At 41.4% G+C, this 25,105-nt stretch overlaps 1 protein-coding gene across 2 annotated transcripts; it reads left to right on the top strand.

Annotated features, from left to right (window-relative positions):
* Window positions 1–2,596: 2,596 nt before the first annotated feature.
* On the top strand, window positions 2,597–17,309 carry YPEL5 (yippee like 5). Of its 2 annotated transcripts, none has more exons than XM_019970482.2 (3): window positions 2,597–2,753; window positions 13,722–13,886; window positions 15,363–17,309. In XM_019970482.2, the coding sequence occupies exons 2-3, from the start codon at window positions 13,746–13,748 to the stop codon at window positions 15,585–15,587; spliced, it is 366 nt and encodes a 121-aa protein (XP_019826041.1). In that variant the 5' UTR covers window positions 2,597–2,753; window positions 13,722–13,745; the 3' UTR covers window positions 15,588–17,309. The 2 variants fall into 2 exon arrangements, with proteins under 2 accessions (XP_019826041.1, XP_019826042.1); XM_019970483.2 differs by lacking the exon at window positions 2,597–2,753 and adding an exon at window positions 3,691–3,811.
* Window positions 17,310–25,105: the final 7,796 nt, after the last annotated feature.

Below are 25,105 nucleotides of genomic sequence, written 5' to 3'. Positions count from 1 at the left end.
TCTGCCTTGCAATGCAGAGGATGCAATTTCAATCCCTAGTCGGGAAACTAAGATCACACACACTACAGGGCAACTGAGCCCACGCTGAGCCCACACTCTAGAGCCTGTGCACCACAACTAGAAGGTCTGCACACTGCAACAAAAATCCTGAATGATGCAACCTAGATCCTGTGTGCCATAACTAAGACCATATGCAATCAAATAAATAAATACTAAATCTCAACCACCCTATACCTAGCAATAGAAAATCATCACCCTACCAATCACCTAGAATAAAACTTCTGGTTTATCTTTGAAAATACTATCCTTAGAATGCCTACATACAATCATTTCATTCTGTGTAGCCATTCTTATTAAAGTTAAAACCTGCTCCTTCAGTTCTATTCCTATCTGCTCTCCTTTCGTCATATTTGGATTCTAACTCTGCACATCACCAACACCTAATCTTTCTAAAATTGGTTTTAATCATTCTTTCACAAGTTTATAAATATTGTATCCAATATGTCTATTTGGGGACCTTGGATAAGTTGGTTAATATGCCTCAGTTTATTTAGCTGTAAAATGGGGATGATAGCAGTACCTACCTCTTTGGGTTGTTATGAACAATGAGCTAATTTTAAAGTACTTGGAATAGGAAGTGCTTTATATGTATTTGTTAAATTAATAATTACCTTTCCCATTGTTTTACCTGGTACTTACATTGCTCACTTTGAGAAAAACTCATTCCTTGGGGTTTAAGCATTGTACGTATGTCCTTTTCAAATGATTCTATTCAGAAATATTTGAGCAATACTTTATCAATGAATTCAGGTTCTAAAAAATATTTTTAATAGCAAAAGATGGAAAGGAACCTACTTGTCTATAAGTAGAAAAAGTAATGTTTAATAAAAAATGAAGTCCTACTATGAAAAACTATGGAGACAAATTTGTAGATGAAAGATACATTTGACATGGAAGGATGGCCATAACACACTGAGTGAAAAAGGCAAGTTAAGGAATAAGAGATGCAATGTACTTTCCTGCACATTCTTTTCAGGAAGAATACACAGCTACATATGAAGCTTTAAGCAGAGTACAGAAGTCTCTGTTATGAAATGAGATAGTATGACCTTCTTACAAAGAACATGTGTTGATTTTGTAATTAATACTAAGTAAAAACAAATTAATGAGAAAAAACTTTAGAAGTTTAAATTTTCCTCATCTCATGAAAAGCTCACTTATCAAAACACCTTTTGCCTTTAATTTTCAGGTTTTTATCTGAACTGAAGGAAAATACTGGTGAGTTTTGGGGCTTGGTGAGGAATCAAATGCTAGGATTTACTAAAACCTCTGTCCCACTATAGATAGCTTTAAGCACCTCGGAGATTAGTCTCAGATGTTACTGCTTGTTACCTAAGAAAGAGGCATCGTCAAACATTTCTACTTTATCCTGAAGGTCATCCAAAGACCATTAAAATAATTACCTCGGAAATTCTAATTTAATTCGAGACAAAACTTTCCATCTTAAGCATTGATGAGGATTAAGGGAATTCAATCCCTTTCAACAAACAAATCTCCAAACTCTCTGAGGGGGAAACTCTTCAAGTAGAAGAGTCTGAATTTTCTCATCTTTTGCATAATCGCTTCCACCACCAAGAAAGAACTCTGCTGCTGCTGCTAAGTCACTTCAGTCGTGTCCAACTCTGTGCGACCCCATAGACGGCAGCCCACCAGGCTCCCCCGTCCCTGGGATTCTCCAGGCAAGAGCACTGAGTGGGTTGCCATTTCCTTCTCCAATGCATGAAAGTGAAAAGTGAAAATGAAGTCGCTCAGTCGTGTCCGACTCTGCGACCCCATGGACTGCAGCCCACCAGGCTCCTCCGTCCATGGGATTTTCCAGGCAAGAGTACTGGAGTGGGGTGCCATTGCCTTCTCGAAGAAAGAACTAAGGTAGTTGTAAATAAAGTTCAGCCACACTTGGAAAAATCCTTTCTTCAGGAGTTCCTGTATGCCCACACTTAAAGGTTTGGGGTTTATAAGTAAAACGTGGCCTACTATAAGGGCAAGAAAGAGTAAACAATCTCATAAAAATTAATTACATGGTGCATTTAAGCTATCTGGGTACCTGCTTGGCCTAGAAAAACAGTCTGTTTTCATTTGTCATCACTAGGCTTCAGGAAACTAGGCCCTAGCCACCACCTGGTGACGCTGATGACGCGGGATGTCGCACAGCTGCCTCTGTTAGAAAGACTGGGCAGTCTCCTTTAAGAAGCTGACTCACGTGGACGCTATGTTGTGTGCTCTCAGCTGGGAAGAGGGGTGGATCTTAGGTCTCTCCACATTGGCTGCCTCGGGAGAGTGGGCAGAGTTAGCCTCTTTGATTGGCTGTCCGGGTCCTGGGTGTTGGATCAGGGGCGGGGCGAGCTGCAGGGAGATTGCCCCGGGTCTTGCGGCTTCTGAGAGGGGTGGGCCTCGACGCAGACTGGAGCGGGAGTGGGGGAGGGTGCGCCAGAGAAGGGGCGGGGCCTAGCGGAAGGGGCAGGATACCCGGGGGAGGGCGGGGCCTAGAAATGAAAGGCGTTCTGGGCCAACCCGGAGAGCCGACAGTTCGAAGGGCGGAGCTACACCGGCTGATTGACGTTGAGGCCAAACCAGGGAGAGGCGGGGCCAAGGCCAGGGCCTGACTAAACCTGAAGACTCTGGTGGCTAAGGGGCTTCATCCCAGCTGAGAAGCGAAGAGCCGCAGGCGGCCGCCGACTTCACAGCCGCTCGGGGTGAGTATGGCGGGCGGGGACTGGGTTCGGGGCCGGGTAGGGGCTAAGGCTCCCCTCCGGATCGGAGGCTTCGAAACACTCTGGGATCGGCCCAGGGCTGGGGGCCCAGGCAGGAAGTGCCTCTTCCTCGCCGCGCTCCCTTGGGGGTCCTAGCGCGGCCGACCCTCGCCCCTCAGGGCGGGCCCTGGTGCCGGGGCTGCGGACTGACGAGCTGGCCTGTTTCCTCTTTGTGAGGCCCAGGCGCGGCGGCCGCCGTCGGCCCGCCCCCGCCGCGCAACCCGGGCGACTGGCGCGATCGCAACAGCCGCGACCCTCAGCTCGGCTCCCGCGCCCTCCAGCCCCGGCGCAGCCTCGGAGGCCCTGCACGTCGCGGCCGGGGCCTCAGGCCCCCGGTCCGCCGGCAGTTTGGCTGGCGACCCCACAGCCCCGGCTGCCCCGCCCCCACGGTCCGCGTCCCCGCCGCAGCGTCGGGGGCGCGCCCAGGACTCCGCAGCGCGGAGGTCGCCGCGGGGGCAACGAAGTGATGTCTAAACTCTGAAATATGCGGCCGTAATAACGCCACGGCGTGGCCGTCCTTCAAAAGGGCCACATCCTCAGTCGGCTGGCACTTGCCACCGGCGGGGTGGCTGTGGTGGCTTTTGTTTGCTGTCCCGCAAAGGCTGGATGCCCGCCACCCTGCCCTCCTGCGCCCCAGGAGACCCCGGACCGAGGGAGGGGTCCCCGCCCGCTGGACTGGAGGGCGTGGCGCGACTGTTGGGCGGCCGTCGGGCGACCCGGGCCGCGGGGCGGCCCGCTCAGCTGTTTCCGGCCCCTGTTTGTTGTGCGGGAGGAGGCTGGGCCGGGCCGCGCCGCGCTCGGGCCCCGTCTCCTCCCGATTGGCCCGCGGCGTCACGTGCCGGCAATCAGCTGGGGCCAGCCGGGGCTTCGGGGCCTGGGCGGCTGCGGCTGTTCACACCCGGCGCCGGGATCGCCTGCGGTCCCCACGGCGAGCTGCATCCTTCCTCTCCTCGTTGGCAGGGCGGTAGGCACGCTCTGGCTCGTTTATTCTGCACTTGTAGGTAGGACAATGAATGTTGAGGACAGCGGAAGCTGGAAAACTAAACTACTACAAAGATCTGTTTTATCCCGACATTTACTAGTCTTCTGTTTCAGGGAGGGTCTGGGAAGGTGAACAGCTCATTTATTTTTAAATTTTTTCTGTTTACAGAGCCCTGTTGGTAGTCTGAGGATTTTTATTGCAGATCTCCTTGACAGATGGAAAACAAAGTAATCTTCAGGCTGGCCTTGTGTTTTCGGAAAGTTAGACTTGCTAGTGAAATAACTGAGGATAATAGAGTATTAGCTAACTTTGCGCAGTCGCACATACAGTGTAGCTGCTGTGTTCCAACAAAGATGACCCAAAATGTATGCAGTGTATCCAGGGTACATATTTGCCAGATGCGAAGTGTCTTGGTGTAATCTTTTTCTAGAAGTTTGTTGCATACTTATGTGTTAGATGAGAAGGAAATTGCAAAGAAATTGCCAACTTTTCTCTAGAAACTAATGATTTTTAGTGAAAAGGCATAGGGAAATGAAGGGTAACAGTTAAATATTAGTAATTTATGAAATGAGTGTTATGAGAATTCAAAAATGGGACAATGAGACTGAAATAGGAAGGGTTCTATAAAGTGAATTGGTATTGATTAGACCTAGAAAATGAGGCTTTGGATTGCTTTTGGGCAAACAGAGGCTTAGGAGAGAAAAAAAGGCCTGGAGGCTTTACAAATAGAAAGTGGAGCTAAAAGAATTTTGTACTTTGTACTAGAAAGGGAAAGTCGCTTAGAAGTGTCTGGCTCTTTGCGAGCCCTTGGACTGTATTTGGAATTCTCCAGGCCAGAATAGTAGAGCGGGTAGCCTTTTCCTTCTCCAGGGAATCTTCCCAACTCAGAAATGTAGCCTTTCCCTTCTCCAGGGGATCTTCCCAACTCGGGAATAGAACCCACATCTCCCTCATTGCCAGCGGATTCTTTACCAGCAGAGCTACAAGGGAATCCAGAGAATTCTGGAGCCTATCCCTTCTCCAAGGGATCTTCCCAACCCAGGATTCGAACTGGGGTCTCCTGCATTGTAGGTGGATTCCTTATCAACGGAGCTATCAGGGAAGCCCTCTGGAGAAGGGAAAGGCTACCCACTCCAGTATTCTGACCTGGAGAATTTCATGGACTGTATAGTCCATGGGGTTGCAAAGAGTGGTACACAACTAAGCGACTTTGACTTTTGTACTAGAATACCAAGCAAATGTCATGCTCTTTGGAAGTGACCAGTGTCTTCCTTTAGCACATTCTTGCCCAGCTCAAGGCCCAATACAGGCCTGCTGCTTTGGTGGGGGGTCGGGGGGAGCATGTTTTAAGTTTATATCTGGCAGCCATCTTATCTATAGGAGAGCATGTTGATGAAATGTGCTCAAGTAAGTTATTTAACTCTATACAGGAACCTAAATTGGATTTTAACAACATACAAAATACATGTTGCTACATCTGAAATAATCTGGTTGGATCCTTGAGGACCTTTGCCTAGGTTTAGTTGCCTTTGCTTTATTTAAGTGGTAGGAGAGGATAAAAAAAGGTTTAGAAAATAATAAAGGAAGGGAAATAAGGCCAAAATTAAGTCTAAATGTGAGATTAAACTAGCTACTACCCTCCAAAAAACAGTCCATGAGATGGGAAGCTAGTCCTAAATATTGAGAAGTGAAGATAGTCCTACTAAGTATAATCCTGCGGAGAGTATCATTTTAGGTTTCATAGTGCCTAAATGGTTGTATAAACCAGTATCAGTTTCTCTGGTAATCCTGTGTAGTAATGGTGGTGGTGTAGGAACTGAAAGTTAGCTGTGACATGAAACTTGCTACTTCACACGTGAATCTGGAAACCAGACAGTTGAATTATACTCCAGTCCATCCAGTTAGAGACTTTTTTGACTCATGGTATTGCATCACAACAGAGTAGAGAGATCCTAAGTTTGTCTTGCCAAAAACTGTTTTGGGGAGATTACTAACTCAGATTGTTTAGCTGACTCACCGAGTTACATGACTAGTCTTATTTTTAAGTGATGACTAAACAGAATTGTAGAAACATAATAAACTTGGAAAACGTTTAACAACAAGGCATTATTTAGAGAGCAAAAAATATATATATGTTACTGTCAAATGAAGACCTGATGCCACAACTAGAATGTCATTTGAAACAGCAAAGTAAACTGGTCACGTTTTATAAGAGAACTAGAGGAAAGCACAGCTTGTTTCACCAAAACCTTGGCTTGGTGGATATTTTGTACAAAAATTGGAGAATTGGTTTTATGGATCAATTTATTATTTTCTCTTGTAGGTTTTCAATAGAACTTATCATAAATCAGTATGAAATAATTGATGAGATTACAGTAGAATAAGTGTTAATTATGGTAATCAGCCAAGGGCTGTCTTTGGGTTTTGTTCCTTTTGTTTTGGAGAGCAAGGAGACTGAAAACTAGATATACCAGCTTGTTTTCGCAGATTTCCGTTTTAGCCAGACTTTTGCAACATACAGCCTCTCCTGGAAGAGCAGATTCCTTAACCCTTTCTGCTCTAGGCTCCTGCACACTCAGGTCCCTGGAGGACAGAGTCTTTGCATCTTGCATTTGCCCACCAACTCCTAGGGTAGTGGAAAAGCCCCTCTTACCTGTTTAGTGATAGAGTTGGGTGGAGTGTGTGTTCTGTTGCCTGTGGCAATGCCCTGAGGAAATAATTTAAAAAAAAAAAACAAACACAAAGTCTGTGAACTGGGTGTTTTCTCTAAGAACCCCAGAGGGTTCTTAGAGATCCCTCCCTGGTATTTTTAGGGCTGGGAAGTGTGATTCCTCCTCCTGTGAATTCTGCTTGCCAGGATTGAATCTGAACTGGATTATTAGTTACAGGGAGGGCAAGTGCCTATTTTAAGACCTAGAATTATGATACTAAGAATTTGAGATGCTTCAGAAGTTTCTAGCTTTCCTTCTGCATGTCATTTCTGTCACTTGGTCACTTAGCTTTGCCATGGTTAACAAGAAATGAAGCTAGTTAATTGTTGATTTTATTTTCTTTTTGAACCTTGCTTTCTTCATCTGTAATAGAGGGAGGTTAGGGTGGAGAATGTTGAAAAAGATAATCTAGTTTTACTGAATTAACCTTTATTTAGCATTTATTGTGTGCCAGGCACTGTTCTCAGTGTAGTGCCATTTAATTTCCGCAACTCAGAGATGAATACTGATACCACTGGTTTATTGATGAAGAAGAAACTGAGGTGAAGATACGTTATCCAAAGTTTACACAACTTTAAGCAGTGGAGCTAAGATTTGAACCCAGAGTTCCAGTATTTGGGATACATTGTTTAAATCCTGGGGGTGGAGAGAGGAGGAGGCAGCAGCTGGTTATACTATCTGTTTTTATAATCTATGTATTATTGATCTTCAACATGCTGAACTTGCTACAGAAAGTTGAAGACCTTAGTTAGAAAACCCATGAGGAAAATGGGAGTGCGATTAAATTGATTGTGTCAGATATTCCTGTTGATCCTTATGCCTGAATGCCAACCAAGTTTCCTTTTTTTCTAAGATTGCCTGCTTTCTAAATGAAGAGCTCTTTTGCTGTCTGAACAGGTTTTTCAACAAGGGTCAGTGCATTTTCTTTCAAGGGCCAGATGGTGAATATTGTGAACTTTGTGGGCCGTAAGGTTTCAGTAGCAACTACTCAAACTCTGCCATTATGCTGAAAGAGCAGCCAAGTATCAACAAATGGGTCTGGCTGTGTTCCAATAAAATTTTATGTATGGTCACTGAAATGTGAATTTCATGTAATTTTCATGTGTCACAAAAATATTCTTTTGGTGTTTCTTCCCCAACCATCTTAAGATATAAAAAGCATTCTTATGTTGCGAGCCATATAAAAACAGGTGGTGAGCTGATTATTGCCTATAGGCCTTAGTTTTCTGACCCTTGCTTTTAAAGAAAATATTCAGCAGTAAGCCAGACTAATGAACAAGGTATCATATTTGTTAGTGTGTATATGTGTGTGTGATGTGTAAATCAGCACCAGTGGTGAAGAAGTGAAATTTGAAATTAATGCAGTACCATTTACATTAGCATTCCCCCAAGATGAAATATTTAGATATAAATCTAACAATGTGTACAAGATCTATGTGAGGAAGAATATAAAACTAATGAATGAACTCAAGAACAACTAAATAAATGGAAAGAATTTGTGTGTTCATGGATAGGAAGACTCAATGTTGTCAAGATGTCCTTTCTTCCAACTTGTTCTGTAGATTTGGTACAGTCAAAATTCAAGCAAGTTACTTTGTGAATATCTCAACAAATTGATTCTAAAGTTTCTATAGAGAACAGAAGACCCAGGAGAGGCAACACAATATGGAAGGAGAAGAATTAAGTCAGAAGACTGACACTACCCAACTTAGTATAGAAAAACTTAGTATAGAAAGAAAGTGAAAGCCACTCAGTTGTGTCTTACTCTTTGCGATCCCAAGGATTATACGGTCCATGGAATTATCCAGGCCAGAATACTGGAGTGGGAGTCTTTCCCTTCTCCAGGGGATCTTCCCAACCCAGGGATGGAACCAAGGTCTCTCGCTTCACATGCGGATTCTTTAGCAGCTGAGCCACAAGGGAAGCCCAACTTCAAGACTTAGTATATATCTACAGTAATCAAGACAGTATGGTGTTGGTGAAGGAATAGACAAATAGATCAATGGAACAGAATAGAGAGCCCAGAAACAGGCCCACATATATATGGTCAACTGATCTTTAACAGAGAACCAAAGGTTTGTCAGAATTTTGGTTATAAACTTGAACTTCAACACTGAGTACAAAACACATTACTTAAGCACAGTAAGTGCTCTCAGAATCAACAGAGAACATTAGTCATCTGTGAAAGCAGCTCACTCTTAAGATATTTTACAAATGTGTGACTGAAAATACTGTTACTCTTCTAAGTCCAAGCTAGGTGATCCTGGGAAGTAATTTGGGTTTTTTTAAATTAATTATTTATTTTTAAACATTTTATATTGGGGTATAGCCAATTAACAATGCTGTGATCATTTCAGGTATACAGTGAAGGAACTCAGCAATACATATACACGTATCTATTCTCCCGAAAACCCACCTTCGATTCAGGCTGGCACATAACACTGAGCAGAGTTCCATGTGCTATATAACAAGTCTTTGTTATCCATTTTAAACATAGCAGTGTGTACATGACCTGGGAAATAATTTGGATGTAAAAACAATTAGAAGGAGATTGATTGTGGAAGGGTTTGTGGGGATTTGGGGAGATGATGAAAATATTCTAAAAAGCTGGTTTGTGGTGATGGTAGCACAATTTTGTAATTTACTAAAAATCATTCATTTGTATACAACAGTGGCCAAATTTTATGTCAATTATTCCTTTAAGAAAATTGTTTTTAAAGAATGAGCTATATACTATCCTGTCAGGTAAAAAGTTTCTGACAGGATAAGCTGTGTATAAGCTCTTAGAAAGGGGTGTCTGAAGTACATGCCTTTTATAAGTACATAAGGCTGAAGTACCTTACTTTCATAGCTCTAGAAGTGATGAGAATGTGAACTAAGTTATTGATGAAGAATGAGGAAGAAAGACCTTGAAAAGTGATTTAGGAGGACTTCTCAATTTTGCAGTTTCTTAAAGAAGTTGCCAGGGTTTCTAGTTTAGGAGAGGGATTAGAGTTGCCACCAGCAAAGTTAGGGAATGTAGGCGGCTCAGCATGGAGGCAGGAGAGGTGTGTGAGAAATCTGAGGAAGAAAGACTGAATTTGGCTGTCTCTTCTGGTCACTAGAGAGTAAGTGGGGCTAAAAGAACTGGAGCAGAATTTAGTTCAGATCCTAGTTTGGCCAGTTTCATAAAGTTACAGCCTTTGTCTTCCTCTACAAAAGTAGGATACTACATACTTACTAAGAAATTGTTAAGGTTGAATGTGATACGTGAAGTACTGAATGCAGTGTCCCATATGATGTTGATACTAAATATCAAGTCTCAGACAGAGTTCAATATATTGCCTAGGTCCAGAGAAACCTCAGAGAAGGCAATGGCACCCCACTCCAGTACTCTTACCTGGAAAATCCCATGGACGGAGGAGCCTGGTAGGCTGCAGTCCATGGGGTCGCTGAGAGCCGGACACAATTGAGCGACTTAACTTTTCACTTCCATAAATTGGAGAAGGAAATGGCAACCTACTCCAGTGTTCTTGCCTGGAGAATCCCAGGGACGGGGGAGCCTGGTGGGCTTCCGTCTATGGGGTTGCACAGAGTCGGACACAACTGAAGCGACTTAGCAGCAGCAGCAGAGAAACCTAATTCAGGTGTTTTGCCACAGCTTTTAAATGACCTTCCCCTTCTGTGGAGCAGTGCCAGTGTGCTTGCCGTCAGTCTCCTGAGTATGCACAGGGGAAATGAACGGTAGGTTGCACTCCTAGCCTGGTGAGGTGAAGGCCTAGCATATGAAATTCAATGGCCTGCGAAGGTTTTTCTGTGTTCCAGAGACCTTTGAGAGCAAGCGGTGTTTTGCTCACTTCTGATAGATTCTCTGGCATTGTAGCTTTTCTCTTTTGGCAAATGAGAACTACATTTTACAGTTCTATGTACATACATAGAACTCTATACATGGCACCCACAACGAGGAATAGTGAGTCTGTATAGATATTTTTGGTCTTGTAATGAATCATGTAACTGAATTCAGTAAAAATAGTTGGGTAAAAGTTAAAAATAGTCTGAATTTGAAGCAAGAAAGAGAAAGCATGATGTTAAATCTATTTACCCCATTTAGAAATCGTTTTCCTGTATCCAGTAGTGAGCAAATGGTCACAGCTGTTAATACTGAACCAAAGATAGAATGATACAGGCAGAAGGTATAGGGAGAGTTTGTTTCGAAGTTCAGAATGTTTTCCTCAGTAGTATTGCATCTGCTATCAGTCAAGTCAAAAATATCTGGTTATTCCTGAATTATTGTTGAAGTAACTTAGATGAATATTATATTTAAAAGTTTGAAGAAACATTGGCTTGAAAATAACAGTTCTCAGAAGCCCAAGCTGGAGGATAAATGACCGCACAAATACTAATTTTTAGAGAAATAAAGACTGAGGAGTATGTCTTCAGAGGTGTTACCATAAAACCCTGCTGGTGATTCCTTTCTGTAAATGACTGGTAGTAAGAAACATGACCCACATCAGCTACTCACAGGGTCATTGGATGCTTAATTTGGATTAGGAGTCATAAACTCATATGTCTCACAGGTGAAGTAATTATGTGGCACAAAATAGATAAAAAGCAAATGAAATGGCCTTGTGGGAAGTGTTGAAGGCACCTCTCAACTCTAGCCAGTTGTTGCCATATAAGAATATATGTCCTGTGTTGCCAGCTCTCCCCATTGTTTAAAAAGAAAGGCTCAAAACAGGCTGTTAATGAAATCTCTCAAATTTTAAATGATTCTCAACTGTTTTTTATTAAAAATTAAAAACCCTGGGCCAAATTGAACACTAATGTTTTGGTGTGGGAAGGGTTGTTTTGTTCACTGCAGTGTTCCTATGCCATCAAATGAATTCAGCCAGCAGGCCTCAGATTTGGACCCTTTGAGCTTTGTGTAACAAATACTGTGTTCTTAGGCATCTGGGAAAATTAGTGCTATCCTAAAGACTAAAACAATAGGCAGCAAGTCTTTTCTTGTCATTTTAAGTCTTATGTTTTTACCCAGGGTTTATTCGTTGACACTCTTGTTTACTACCTATAAATTGTAGTATATTTACTATTTGTTTTTCACTACTTATTAAACTTTCATATAGTATTTAGTGGGAGTCATAATTATCTTGGTGACAGAAATGTCACATTTCTGATGACATTAAAACTGCCTTATGGCTGAAGTTGACAGATGTTAGAAGGAATGGAATTTTCTTTTTAATTTATAATGGAATTTCCCCAAGTTTAAGATGACACTGGATTGCACATGGATTCTACATTTTTCTTTTCTGTAGCAGCAGCTGTATCAGCTCTGCATGGCGTTTTAAAGACAAATAATATTAAATATTTGAAACACAGAAGCTGATCACTACACAAAGGAATAAATTCTTTTTAAAATGAAAAGCTACAGTGTATTCTTGATTATACCTGCTGCTGCTAAGTCGCTTCAGTCATGTCCGACTCTGTGCGACCCCATAGAAGCCCACCAGGCTCCCCCATCCCTGGGATTCTCCAGGCAAGAACACTGGAGTGGGTTGCCATTTCCTTCTCCAATGCATGAAAGTGAAAAGTGAAAGGGAAGTCGCTCAGTCGTGTCCGACTCTTAGCGACCCCATGGACTGCAGCCTACTAGGCTCCTCCATCCATGGGATTTTCCAGGCAAGAGTACTGGAGTGGGGTGCCATTGCCTTCTCCTAGATCTCTAAAAATGTGCTGTTTTGGGAGATAACTGCAGTGAATCAACTTTACTTCCCAGGTGGCTCAGATGGTAAAGTGTCTGTCTACAATGTGGGAGACCCAGGTTCGATCCCTGGGTAGGGAAGATCCCCTGGAGAAGGAAATGGCAGTCTACTCCAGTACTATTGCCTGGAAAATCCCATGGACAGAGGAGCCTGGTAGGCTACAGTCCATGGGGTTACAAAAGAGTCGGACACAACTGAGTGACTTCACTTCAAAATACTGGAGTGTGATTATCCTTGTTTCAGAAATTGGATTCAGAGCTTTTTTCCCAATGTTTCAGCACTTCTGTGATTTATTGAATCAAAAGACTTTCTTAAATATAGTAAGTTACATAGTAACAGTTCATCTTGCTCCTCTCTGTTCTTATTTTCCTAGCCTTATGCCAGCCTAGACCATCTTGTATGTCCTCTTCTTAGAGGAGTCAGTGTTAGAGTAATGGAAAAAATTTGGCTTTGACTTGAGTGAGCCATATTCTGATTATGATTTTCTGTACTTGAAAGCTGTGTGACCTTTGACCAGTTAGTAACCTTGAATAATCTATGAACTGGAGGCAACAACCTCACAGAGTTGTTGTGGATTTTGAAATAAGCTTCTCTGGTGGCTTGGTGATAAAGAGTGCGCCAATGCAGGAGATGCAGGTTCAATCCCTGGATCAGGAAGATCCTCTGGAGAAGGAAATGACAACCCACTCCAGTGTTCTTGCCTGGGAGATCCCATGGACAGAGGAGCCTGGTGGCCTACAGCCCATGGGGTTACAAAAGAGTTGGACACGACTTAACGACTGAACAGCAACAACAGAGCACCTAGTATAGTGCTCCACAGACTCAAACTTACCAATTTAGTGCCATCACCCTACATGGTTGTTGATGCACCTGATGACCAGAGAAACAGGCACCCCATGCTCTCAAACCAGGTTACACACTCTTGTCCCATAAGTCTTTTCTCAAATTACAGATACTCAGAATATATACTTGTTAGTTGCTCAGTTGTGTCCAACTCTTCGAGGTCCTATGGACTATAGCCCACCAGGCTCCTCTGTCCATGGGATTCTCCAGGCAAGAATAACTGGAGTGGGTTGCCATTTCCTTCTCCAGAATGTATACTTAACTCTGTGCTAAACCTTTTTCCTCACCTCTCTGCTGGTGTTTCTCATCATTTGGTTTGATATTGCACACTGTCTTCTTGTCTTTTTCATATCAAAAGAGAAGGGATATTCTTTGGCCTTCCTAGTGAGAATATTTACTTCCTTGACTCGTTGCTTCTGAAGTGTTCTTAGCTTGAGTTTGCCTATTTGTTTGGTCCATGTGTGAACTTTGGATCCTTTCATTCAGAGTCAGCTATTTCATGAATTGAAATGATTTCGTGTATTGTATGAAGAGATCATATATGTGTATATAAATGGTTCTCCATGACACCACCAAGTAGATCTTAACAAGTTAAAAAATCATAATGTATTTCTTGTCCTTTTTTATCTGTTCCCAGGTTTTTAGAGCTTCAGCTATAAAAATGGGCAGGATTTTCCTTGATCATATCGGTGGTACCCGTCTGTTTTCCTGTGCAAACTGTGATACGATCCTGACCAACCGTTCAGAACTCATCTCTACTCGGTTCACAGGCGCCACTGGCAGAGCATTTCTTTTTAACAAGGTTTGTGGGGAAAACTGATTTCATTTCCTCACTGGGTTCAGTGGATATATTTGATAGCAATACCAGAATACCCCTCAGAGCATGGAGATGCCAAGAAGATTCCGAATGAGAGCTGCAGTCCATAGAAATTGCCTGCTAGTTTGTCTTTGGGACTTCAGGAAAGCATTACTAGGCTGTGATTTTTAGGCTGGAGAGTTTTAAGGATTATGTTATGATAAGGGTGGTCTCCATTGCTTCAGGAGACACTCAGGGTAAGAATGTGGTAGTGACTTCACAGACTATCAAGAGGCTGAAACACCCCCATAGCACTAATTTACCCTTACAGGGAGATAGCTGCATTAAGCTGTTGTAGTTTGACAGTGCAAGTGAATAAGGATCATCTAACTAACTTCCTGCTCTAATTTACCAATCATCTTTCTGATTATGATTTGGCTAATAGGTTTGCTAACCGAAGTGTTTCCTGACTTACAGATTAATGTATAGTCTGCCTTTTTCTCTCATTTCTGGCTTGCTTTCAAATTGGTTGATGTGATTCTGCCTCCTGGAGTCTAATGGGTACTAGCAAAGTTGAATTTCTAGATATTCCAAATATCCTTGAACTACAGAACTAGTCCAAGGTACTGTTCTTAGATATTCAACCTAAACTTCCCCAGGGGACACCCCTCTGTACCATTTAGAAACAAGTATTTTCTCTGGAAGAAATGATAGTGTATATACATCTTGGTCTTTATTTAGGTATAGAGCAGGGGTTGGCACACCATGGCAGGCTGGCTGTTTTTGTAAGTAAAATTTAATGAACCACAACCATGTTTACTCATCTGTGTATTATCTATGGCTGCTTTTGTGCTACCACAGCAGAACTTAATAGCTATAACAAAGACCAGATAGCCCTTTTCAAAGCCAAAAATATCTGGCTCTTTACAGAAAAATTAAGCATGGAGGATTATTGGAATCCTCCATGTTCAGAGTCATTGGAAATTCTTCCATAGATTCTTTGAACCCACTTGAAAACCATATATTAAAACCTACCCCCAGTCCATTAGTAGATAAAATTGTTTCAGAAACAGATTTTTACAAACTTCTCTTTATGGAATACCTGTTGTATACTAGGTTCTTCTGTATTGGTAGCCTTGTCTACACTCATCATTGAATGGTTAATTATAACAGTTGGACCAAGACCTACATTTTATGACTCCAAGTTAAGGACTCTTCACTATAACACAGAAGTGTAACTAATGTGTATAAATAGGGTGACTTAGAATAATACATGATTGCATTACATATCCAGTTCAGTTCAGGTATTTACCTGTCCCAGCAGTTTGTCAAAATAGCTCTTGGAAAGTGTGTTGCAGGTTTGACAGACAACTGCTATTTGCTTTTCTGACGTTGCTGTTCTTTCACCAACAAAAATATTGTGTACCATTTTTGGCAGATAACTTACATGCCTTTGCAATTTTGTTTTCATGTGTTTCTTAGGTAGTTAACCTACAGTATAGTGAAGTTCAAGATCGGGTCATGCTCACTGGCCGCCACATGGTTCGAGATGTGAGCTGCAAAAACTGCAATAGCAAACTGGGATGGATCTATGAGTTTGCCACTGAAGACAGCCAGCGTTATAAGGAAGGTCGTGTGATCCTGGAACGCGCTCTAGTTCGAGAAAGTGAGGGCTTTGAGGAGCATGTACCATCTGATAACTCTTGAAGAAAAAGAGAGAAATCCATCTTTTCCCAGGTCTCCTTCACTGAAAACAAAAATCTACTTACATACACTGTCACCTTAGCATCAGAGTCGGATTCATGAACTGCGGAACAAGAGGTTGTGAGAATCTATGATGGAACCTTCCTTTCTTTCCTTTTTTTTTTTTTAATTTTCTATTTTCCATCCAACAGCAGTGTGTAGAGAGAATATTATGCAGATGCCGTTTTTTTTTTTTTTTCCCCCTGTGTTTACATCTTGAGGCAGAATAGTCTATCTGCAGCTACATGGTGGGCTATGTGAGGAAAAAAATCTGGGCTATTAAGAGTGGAAAGTATTTTATGTAAATTTTGAAAGGAAAGTGTGTCAAGAGCATGATTTTTAAATTTATTTGGGCTTCATTTTAAGACTTTTTAAAAAAACCCAGTTATTTCACTTGATTTGCTAGCTTCAGAGAAGAGATCCGAATTTGTGACCAGCGCTAAAGGTTCAGTGTTAGTATTGCTTGTGCTGGCCGTTGTGCCATATTCTTGTTGGAGATGAACCGTAGCATCAGAGCCCATTCTTCCTTGTCAGTCTTGACCCAAAGATGTCACCATTCCTAGTTATTTGTCACCACATAATTGGTGTTGATTGGAAACTTTTCCTGATATGGGGCAGAACTGCTTGGTTGTCTTTTCCATGTAACTTAAGCATAGTAATATAAATAAAGTAATAGTTGGATGTTTTTGGTCCTGTGTTGCTTTTAAAATCACCTTTCAAAAGAGCAGAGTGTTTGATAAGTAATTGTCATAGTAGTGTTTCTTTTCATCTCTTAAACTAAATTGACTGTATATAAGATACTTCTTTGTTTAAATTAAAGCATACTGTTTAAATCCACAGTATTGCATTTAGAAAACAACTGAACAGAATGTCCATGTGCATTCATGCAGAAAGCATTTCTTCTGCATGTGTTTTAAACGGAGGGAAGGGAAGCAGCCTATCTTTTTAATAATAATAAGCATTTCAGCATATCCTTTTCAGTTTTGCATTGATTTTGACAAGTCTGTAGAGCCTGATAGTTACATCAAAGGATTTAGATCTCCTAGCATTATTTTCTCAGATCTTCCCTCAGAAGTTTAGGTGTTGAAATCAAAACTGTACTTGGTCCCTTCAAGTTGATAGGGATCAAATTTGACTCAGGGGGTTATTTGAGCCCAAAATTTACAGCATTAAGAAGTATTAAAGTGTAAATGTTTCTTTATCCAAACCATTTCTAGTTATTTTAGTATTTGTTAAATCGCATTAAAATTGACTAAATACTTCAATGAATGAATGAATGGCTGTTTGCTCAATTTCTAGGTTCTATAGTGGTGAATGTTATGATTAAAAATATAGTCTCTGTCTGAAGATGCAATTTGTCCTAAATTAATTGGCAAAATCATCCTGTCATTTGATACTAGAAGTGACTTCTGAGTACAGTTAGGATTTTCTCTCATTTGCCTTTGGGCTCTTGGTTAGAGGCATATGTCTCTTGATTTGGTAGGTGTATAATAGTGCATTTGAGATATGTGGACACAAATTCTTCTCTTTCCTTCACCATGGACTACATCTTCAAGCATTAAGAAACAGCATTGATTCCCATTCATTTCCATACTGGCCTTTGATTATATGCAGACTGCTAGTAGCATGCCTTACCTATAGCACTATGTGCATTTGCTGTCACAATAAAGGATATTTTGTCTTGCATTGGTGCAAAACTGCTACTTATTTTCCACTGATCTTTTTTTCTAGTGATCATCTTAATTTTAATCTATGAACACGTACATCATACCTTTGAGTAGCTATTGCTTTTTTCAGTAGGCAGTGATAAGGTGACATTATGGTTTAGTTAATTCTACCTAATCTACAACTGGAAATATTGAATTTACCAACATTAACTTCTCTGAGATGATTTTTGCCTCAGACACTAACAACTATAGTTTTAGTGTATATGAACAAACAAAAGTGTCATAGCACCAGGTTAACTTTAGGTGACTGCACCAGGTACCCTAGCCCGATTCTCTCTGCCCTTCCTTTTAAAAACTTCCTTTGGCGGGGAAAAAAAAAAAAAGCAAAAACAAAGAGCAACGTGGAGGATCCAGTCAGATTGGATTGTGTACAGAAAAGTAAGCACACTGTTGCCTTGAGATGGGAAACCGCTATTGGGAATGATTTTGCTGTGGGAAGGGAAAGGTTAACCAGATACAGGTGAGTATACTATATAATGAGTGGCTTACTGAAGTGTGAATACATCCTAAAGTGAGTATTCCAGGTTTAAAATTTTTAGTAATTATGTAATAATTTAAGTTACAATTGTGAGTGGCTATTTTGATACTGGAGGAAAAAATAGCTATACCGTTAACTTTTCTAAATTACATATTCATAAAGGTCATATGGGGTGTTTAAATGCAGAGTCTGGGGCCTGGCCTAGGCCTGTATCAATTCACAGGTAATTTTTGATCAGGCAGGATATAAAAGCTACCAATTGTAAAATATTCAGAGACATTATGGGGTTCATTTTTAGAACAGTTAAAAATACCTCACAGTTGAAACAGATCTAGTAATTAATTGCATGTCTGTTTTTAACACTGGCTTTCCAGGAGCCATATAAAACCAAAACTCTTCTAATCTTGGAAAGGTGTGAATTGAGAATAGAGCAAGATTAAACTGAAAGACTCCTGTTAGGGTAGCACATTACAATGATATGAAGGTATCTGTTAGAAGCAGAACTAAGAGGAGAAGTTAGCATGGATACTTATTGTAAATTGGATACGAATTGTATGGCTTCTATATTTTAAAATATTGGTATTCCCAAATTGAAACTTCCATATTAAGGGGAAAAAATATATACATTTCAAAGCACTATTAAAGGTTCTGTAATCCTGGCATTGCTTTACGCATTTGTTTTTTAAAATCATCTGCATTTTGACCTCTTGGGGGCTTGTTAACAGTGAATTATGTCTTCATTCCTTCCCATGAAACTGGATTGGTCTCTGAGCTGGAGCCAAAAAATCAGATATTTTACCAAACCACAAAGATAACCTATCTCCTATTACATGAGAATCACTAATCTCAAAGGGTTATCCAAACAAAATAGTGTATAGTTGTGTTACCACCTGGTAAAAGTAGGTGTTTATCACAGGGGGCCCACAGACTTAGAAGTATGACGAAGAAAAAACAGATTATTACAGTTTCCACCTGCTTTTTGAAAATAGTGGCTTTTTAAAACGGTTAAGTACAATAGTCAGATAAACTGATGTATAAGAAGAGGAAAAGTCTTTGGGAAAGAGTTTCTAGAAAGATCACTGGACTTTAAGGACCGGCCATCACTGCTGTGATTTATCAGCTGTGTGACGTTGGGAAGTATGTGACTTAACCTCTGAACCTTAGTTTTCTCAAGTATGGATTATGAAAACAAGCCCTATCTTAAGTGATTCTGGTTAGAAAATAGTGAAATATATGGCCTAAAAACCTGTAAAGTATCATGCAAATGTTTGGAATAACTGCTATTTGTTTGTTTTCAATAATCCTGAACACTTCCCAACCTTTACCCTAAATTAATGAATGACTGGAATGCTTTCAAAGCTTTATAACTCCTTCCTGGTCTTGATATGTACTGCTAAACCTTTAAGCAAATTAGGGCATGAAATCTATCTATCAAATGTTACTGTCTTGATCTTTCACCATAAGAAATCTTTTATAATCTGCTACAATAGACACTTTCAAAAATCATCAAAGCTATTTTTCTCCTACCGTGGAACAGAAGGAATAAAAGGTAAAAAGTTCATTAAGTATAACCTCAATGATAAAAATTTTAAAACCTTCATCTACCACTTCCACCCCCAACCCCAGACAACATTGCTTTTGAAAAGAGTACTACAAGAATATTCACTAAAATTCCACTAGTTACTTTTCAAATCCAACTTTCTTTCTCCAGTGTTTGCCTCAGCCTCTCCCTACTGCTATTAATAAGATTGTGAGAAATCGTTTATATACCAAATCATCTAGTTTCAATCCTACTCTGGCAATATGCCCTAAAGATGAACAAGTTGTCTTTCATCTCCAGATTTCTAGCAAAATGCAAAGACAAATTTTGTCTAATTTTAAAAACTTGTATCCAGAGCAAAGCCCGGCTTTGAAAAAGGTATTGACCAGAGGTTTTTAGGGATTGGTGCAGTTTGAGAAACCCCACTGGTGTACCCGTGAGTCAGGAAGTTGGCTTCAGCTGTCCCCAGAATTTCATTCCTCTTCCACTAACTGTTGAGGCGCCATGGAGTAAGCTGTCAACTGGCACACACCACCTTCTCAGCTAATAGCCATCCCAGAAAATGCCAGGCAAGTGGAGGCAACACTAGGAAAGCGTGAAAATCCATGAGTGTTCTCTGTCCCTAACGAAACCCCCTCCCTTCCCCAGCTTCCAAGCCAACTGTAAGGGGCTCAGAGGCATTTCTGAGAGCTGTCAGTATGCCAAAAGGAGTCACAAGTATTTCCATCCCTTTCCTAAGAAAGTCTTAGGTCCTGTTTCAGAGTAGGCTCCTTAGAAAATGAGTTTCAAAGATGGGGGGTGGGGTGGGGTATATTTAAGGACTTGAGTAATAAGGTGTAAAATAGTCCAGTGGGCCCACTGAATAAAAAACATTAATATAAAATCAGCTGAAATCCATGCTACCAGAAAAGCACCAGTAGGTGGCAGGAGTACACAGGATATTCAGTACTTAGGTGCCAGCCTTACCTGCCTTGGAGAAGAGTAACAGGAAGCAGTCTTGTTACTGTTGTTAATAATCAGCTGAACCAAAGCAAGAAGAGATTTTACTTTGGTGGAGCTGAATTATTGTGGGGAGGGTCAAATCAAATTATATGTGAGAAAATACCCTAGAAACTATGAATTACTATACAAAATAATATTGTTTCCTGTTTTTGTGTTGATAAGTGATTTTTTTTTCTGCTGTGTTTCTTTTAGTATCTAAAGTTTTAGCTTACACAGCTTCAAACTTTTTCCAACAACTTTCTTTATAAGGGCTTTTATTTTGGTGTTGATAACCTGAGGTCATAGGAACGTCACAGTGCGACTTTGAAGTTCGTTAACTTCTTGAAGCTTCATTTCTTCAACTTTAAAATATGGAAACTAATTTCCAGAGAACATGTGTGAGAACTGTAAGCCATGCAGTATTCTAAAAATAAAATATATTCCTATAAACTGAGTGAGGTTCAATGGGTTATTTAACTAGTGTAGGCTCCAGTTGCTAGAAAGTATTTGCTCATTCATTTTTCCATATTCAGCAGTATTTGCCTGTTACATGTGTCAGGCAGTATGCTAGTTGTTAGCAACACCTGGCACCCACTTGCCAGAAGCCTTATGACGGATGTTTGCAAAGCCCAGTAAAAAGCCTCAAAGCCACTCTATCAGTACAGGATGTGTTCTGCTGCAGGAAATGAAGGCATTCAACATAGGGACACACAAGCTCATAAAGCAGAATAAATCAACTGGAAGGCCTTCGTTCTTCCAATTGATTAAGTTCTAAGTTTGAAAAGAGGAAACCTCCCATATTAAATGTGAATCACAGAAATCATCCTTCTATGTGCAATGGATTCTGAAATTGGATTAACCTTACATTCTAAAACTTCATCTGTCTCCCTTCCAGAAGCAAATGTGAATCATCATTTTCAGGGCACATGGAGAAAAGAAGGAACACCAGCTTACCTCTGACAACCTCTATGCCAAGTAGAGGACTTCCATCACAGTGAAAGGCAGGACCAAGGCTCAGAGCCTTTGCACAAGAAACCATAGGTATACTCTTTACATTGGATTGAGGTAGAAGAAAGGTGAAGGTGAAAAAATTGTAAACTCATAGGAACTCCGATTTAGGCGTTATCTGATTAGTGAGCTCAAACTCAGATGCCTCTGGATCCCAGATAGCTCATTAAAATAAGTGGGCTGGGTATAAGACTACTGAAGGCGGTGGTACTACTGAAGGGAGTGAAGCGTGGGCGCATACCCCACTTACAGACAGATGTTTGGTTTAAGTCACCTTAGAGCAGCTGGCCAAACACAGCTTATCCTTTGTACTTTCAGAGCTTCTGCTTACATCCCTCACCTAGTCCATCCTCTCATTTTAAACATTTGGAAACTAGGACCAGGAGAGGTGGTGTGACTAAGGCACGTGCTCATTGTGAGTAGCAGAGAGGTTACGTTTAAGGTGAGGCATGTCAGCACAACAGAGCACCACAGAATGAGCTAGAGGTCGGGTGTATTATTCACAGGAGGAGCCTTGGGAGGCAGACTGCCTAAGAGCCAGAACATGGCCAGAGGGCCTGTGCTAGAATCCCAGTTCTAACACTTAAGAACTGTGTGCCCTGATCAAGTTTCTTAACCTTTTTGTGCCTGGCTTCTTTGTCTCTAAAAAGGGGATAATAATGGTACTGATTCCATAGGGCTGTGCTGAGGATAAAGTGAGGTAATATGTGGAAAGTGCTTACACCTGTGACGGGTTTATCATCACCTCCACTTGCAGGTAAGGAAACACCTGCTAACAGGTCAAGGTCACACAGCTTGACTAGAGGTCAAATATCTGCATGCACACAAATGGGCATACACACACACACATGAAACTGGCATGGATCTCCCTCTCAGGCATACTGATTTCAGAACCTGACCTCCTGAGCCTCACATCTGCAATGACCAACGAGAATGAGAGCAAAAGGTGGGGCAAGAGCAGAGGCCAGAGCTCAGTGGCCAGTTGGATTGTTCTAGTTTCAGGAGTAATGTAGGCTTCCAGAAAAGCAAGCACAGGGATGATGCAGTTAACATACATCAGTGTTTCTCAGACTTCAGCACATGTTAATATTAGAACTAACTGCAGGGTATGTGAAGACGCAGAGCTCTGACATTGTGCAAAGAGTTTCTGAGTCAGCAGGTCTGGGATGGGGCCCAAGAATTTGCATTTCTAACAAGTTCCCAGTAATGCTGAAGAAGCTGAAGTTGAATGGTTCTATGAAGATCTATAAGACCTTCTAGAACTAACATCCAAAAAAGATGTCCTTTTCATTATAGCGGACTGGAATGCGAAAGTAGGACGTCAAGAGCTACCTGGAGGAACAGGCAAGTTTGGCCTTGGAGTACAAAATGAAGCAGGGCAAAGGCAAACAGAGTTTTGCAAAAAGAATGCACTGGTCATAGCAAACACCCTCTTCCAACAACACAAGAGAAGACTCTACACATGGACATCACCAGATGGTCAATACAGAAATCATATTGATTATGTTCTTTGCAGCCAAAGATGGAGAAGCTCTATACAATCAACAAAAACAAGATGCAGAGCTGTACTGTGGCTCAGATCATGAACTTATTGCCAAGTTCAGACTTAAATTGAAGAAAGTAGGGAAAACCACTTGGAGAAGGAAATGGCAACCCACTCCAGTACTCTTGCCTGGAAAATCCCATGGATGGAGGAGCCTGATAGGCTGCCATCTATGGGGTTGCGAAGAGTCCAACACGACTGAGTGACTTCACTTTCATTTTTCACTTCCATGCATTGGAGAAGAAAATGGCAACCCACTCCAGTGTTCTTGCCTGGAAAATCCCAGGGATGGGGGAGCCTGGTGGGCTGCCGTCTATGGGGTCGCACAGAGTTGGACACGACTGAAGCAACTTAGCAGCAGCAGCAGCAGCAGGGAAAACCACTAGATTGTTCAGGTATGACCTAAATCAAATCACTTACAATTATACAGTGGAAGTGATAAATAGATTCAAGGGATTAGATCTGATAGAGTGCCTGAAGAACTATGGACAGAGGTTCGTGACATTGTACAGGAGGCAGGGGTCAAGACCATTTTCAAGAAAAAGAAATGCAAAAATAGATAATAAAGTCTTCCTCAATGATCAATGCAAAGAAATAGAGGAAAACAATAGAATGGGAAAGACTAGAGATCTCTTCAAGAAAATTAGAGGAACCAAGGGAACATTTCATGCAAAGATGGGCACAATAAATGACAAAAATAGTATGGACCTGACAGAAGCAGAAGATATTAAGAAGAGGTGGCAAGAAAACACAGAACTATACAGAAAAGATCTTCATGACCCAGATAACCATGATTGTGTGATTACTCACCTAGAGCCAGATACCCTGAAATGTGAAGTCAAGTGGGCCTTAGGAAGACTCACTATGAACAAAGCTAGTGGAGGTGATGTAATTCCAGTTGAGCTATTTCAAATCTTAAAAGATGATGCTGTGAAAGTGCTGCACTCAACATGCCAGCAAATTTGGAAAACTCAGCAGTGGCCACAGGACTGGAAAATGTCAGTGTTAATTCCAATCCCAAAGAAAGACAATGCCAAAGAATGCTCAAACTACTGCACAACTGCACTCATCTCACATGCTAGCGAAGTAATGCTCAAAATTCTCCAAGCCAGACTTCAACAGTACATGAATCATGAACTTCCAGATGTTCAAGCTGGATTTAGACAAGGCAGAGGAACCAGAGATCAACTGCCAACATCCACTGGATCATAGAAAAAGCAAGAGCATTACAGAAAAACATCTACTTCAAAAGCCAAAGCATTTGACTGTGTGGATCACAACAAACTGTGGAAAATTCTTAAAGAGATAGGAATACCAGACCACTTGACCTGCCTCCTGAGAAATCTGTAAGCAGGTCAAGAAGCAACAGAACCGGACATGCAGCAATGGACTGGTTCCAAATTGGGAAAGGAGTACATCAAGGCTGTATATTGTCACCCTGCTTATTTAACTTATACACAGAGTACATCATATGAAATGCCAGGCTGGATGAAGCACAAGCTGGAATCAAGATTGCCGGGAGAAATATCAATAATCTGAGATATGCAGATGGCACCACCCTTATGGCAGAAAGTGAAGAAGAACTAAAGAGCCTCTTGATAAAAATGAAAGAGGAGAGTGAAAAAGTTGGCTTAAAGCTCAACATTCAGAAAACTAAGATCATGGCATCTGGTTCCATTACTTCATGGCAAATAGATGGGGAAACGATGGAAACAGTGAAAGATTGTTTTTTGGGGCTCCAAAATCATTGCAGATGGTGAGTGCAGCCATGAAATTAAAAGAAGTTAAAAGATGCATGCAGTAATTGCAATGCATATGCTCTGGTTGTTGTGTATTATTTGCATACACCCTAGCACATGGTGGGTTTTTGTTGTAGCCAGCCTCCAAGATGGCACCAGGGATCCTCACCTTCTGGAATTGATACCCTCATGTAGTTTACTCCCACACTGAATCACAGCGAGTTCATGTGAATATTGTGCACGTGGCAGTGTTTGACTTCCAGGGCCAAGTCATAAAAGTCATCTGAGCTTCCTCTTCAGCTTCTTGAATCACTCGCTCTGGGATAAGTCAGTCTCCTTGTGAGATCAGGCAAGCAGCTGTGGAGAGGTCCCCATGGAGAGGTGCTGAGGCCCCCTGCCAACAACCAGCACTAACTTGCCAGGCATGTGAATGTACCACCTCAGAAGTGAGTCCCTGAGTTGCTTG

This window comes from Bos indicus, chromosome 11 (assembly GCF_029378745.1).
Source record: "Bos indicus isolate NIAB-ARS_2022 breed Sahiwal x Tharparkar chromosome 11, NIAB-ARS_B.indTharparkar_mat_pri_1.0, whole genome shotgun sequence".
NCBI lineage: Eukaryota > Metazoa > Chordata > Mammalia > Artiodactyla > Bovidae > Bos > Bos indicus.
The sequence above is the reverse complement of the archived record's forward strand: the minus strand, read 5'-3'. Positions and strand labels throughout refer to the sequence as shown.

Coding starts and splice junctions, on each gene's coding strand:
- YPEL5 (XM_019970482.2), top strand. CDS start 13,746: ATGGGCAGGATTTTCCTTGATCATATCGGTGGTACCCGTCTGTTTTCC. Junction 13,887..15,362: donor GAGCATTTCTTTTTAACAAG/GTTTGTGGGGAA, acceptor TGTGTTTCTTAG/GTAGTTAACCTACAGTATAG.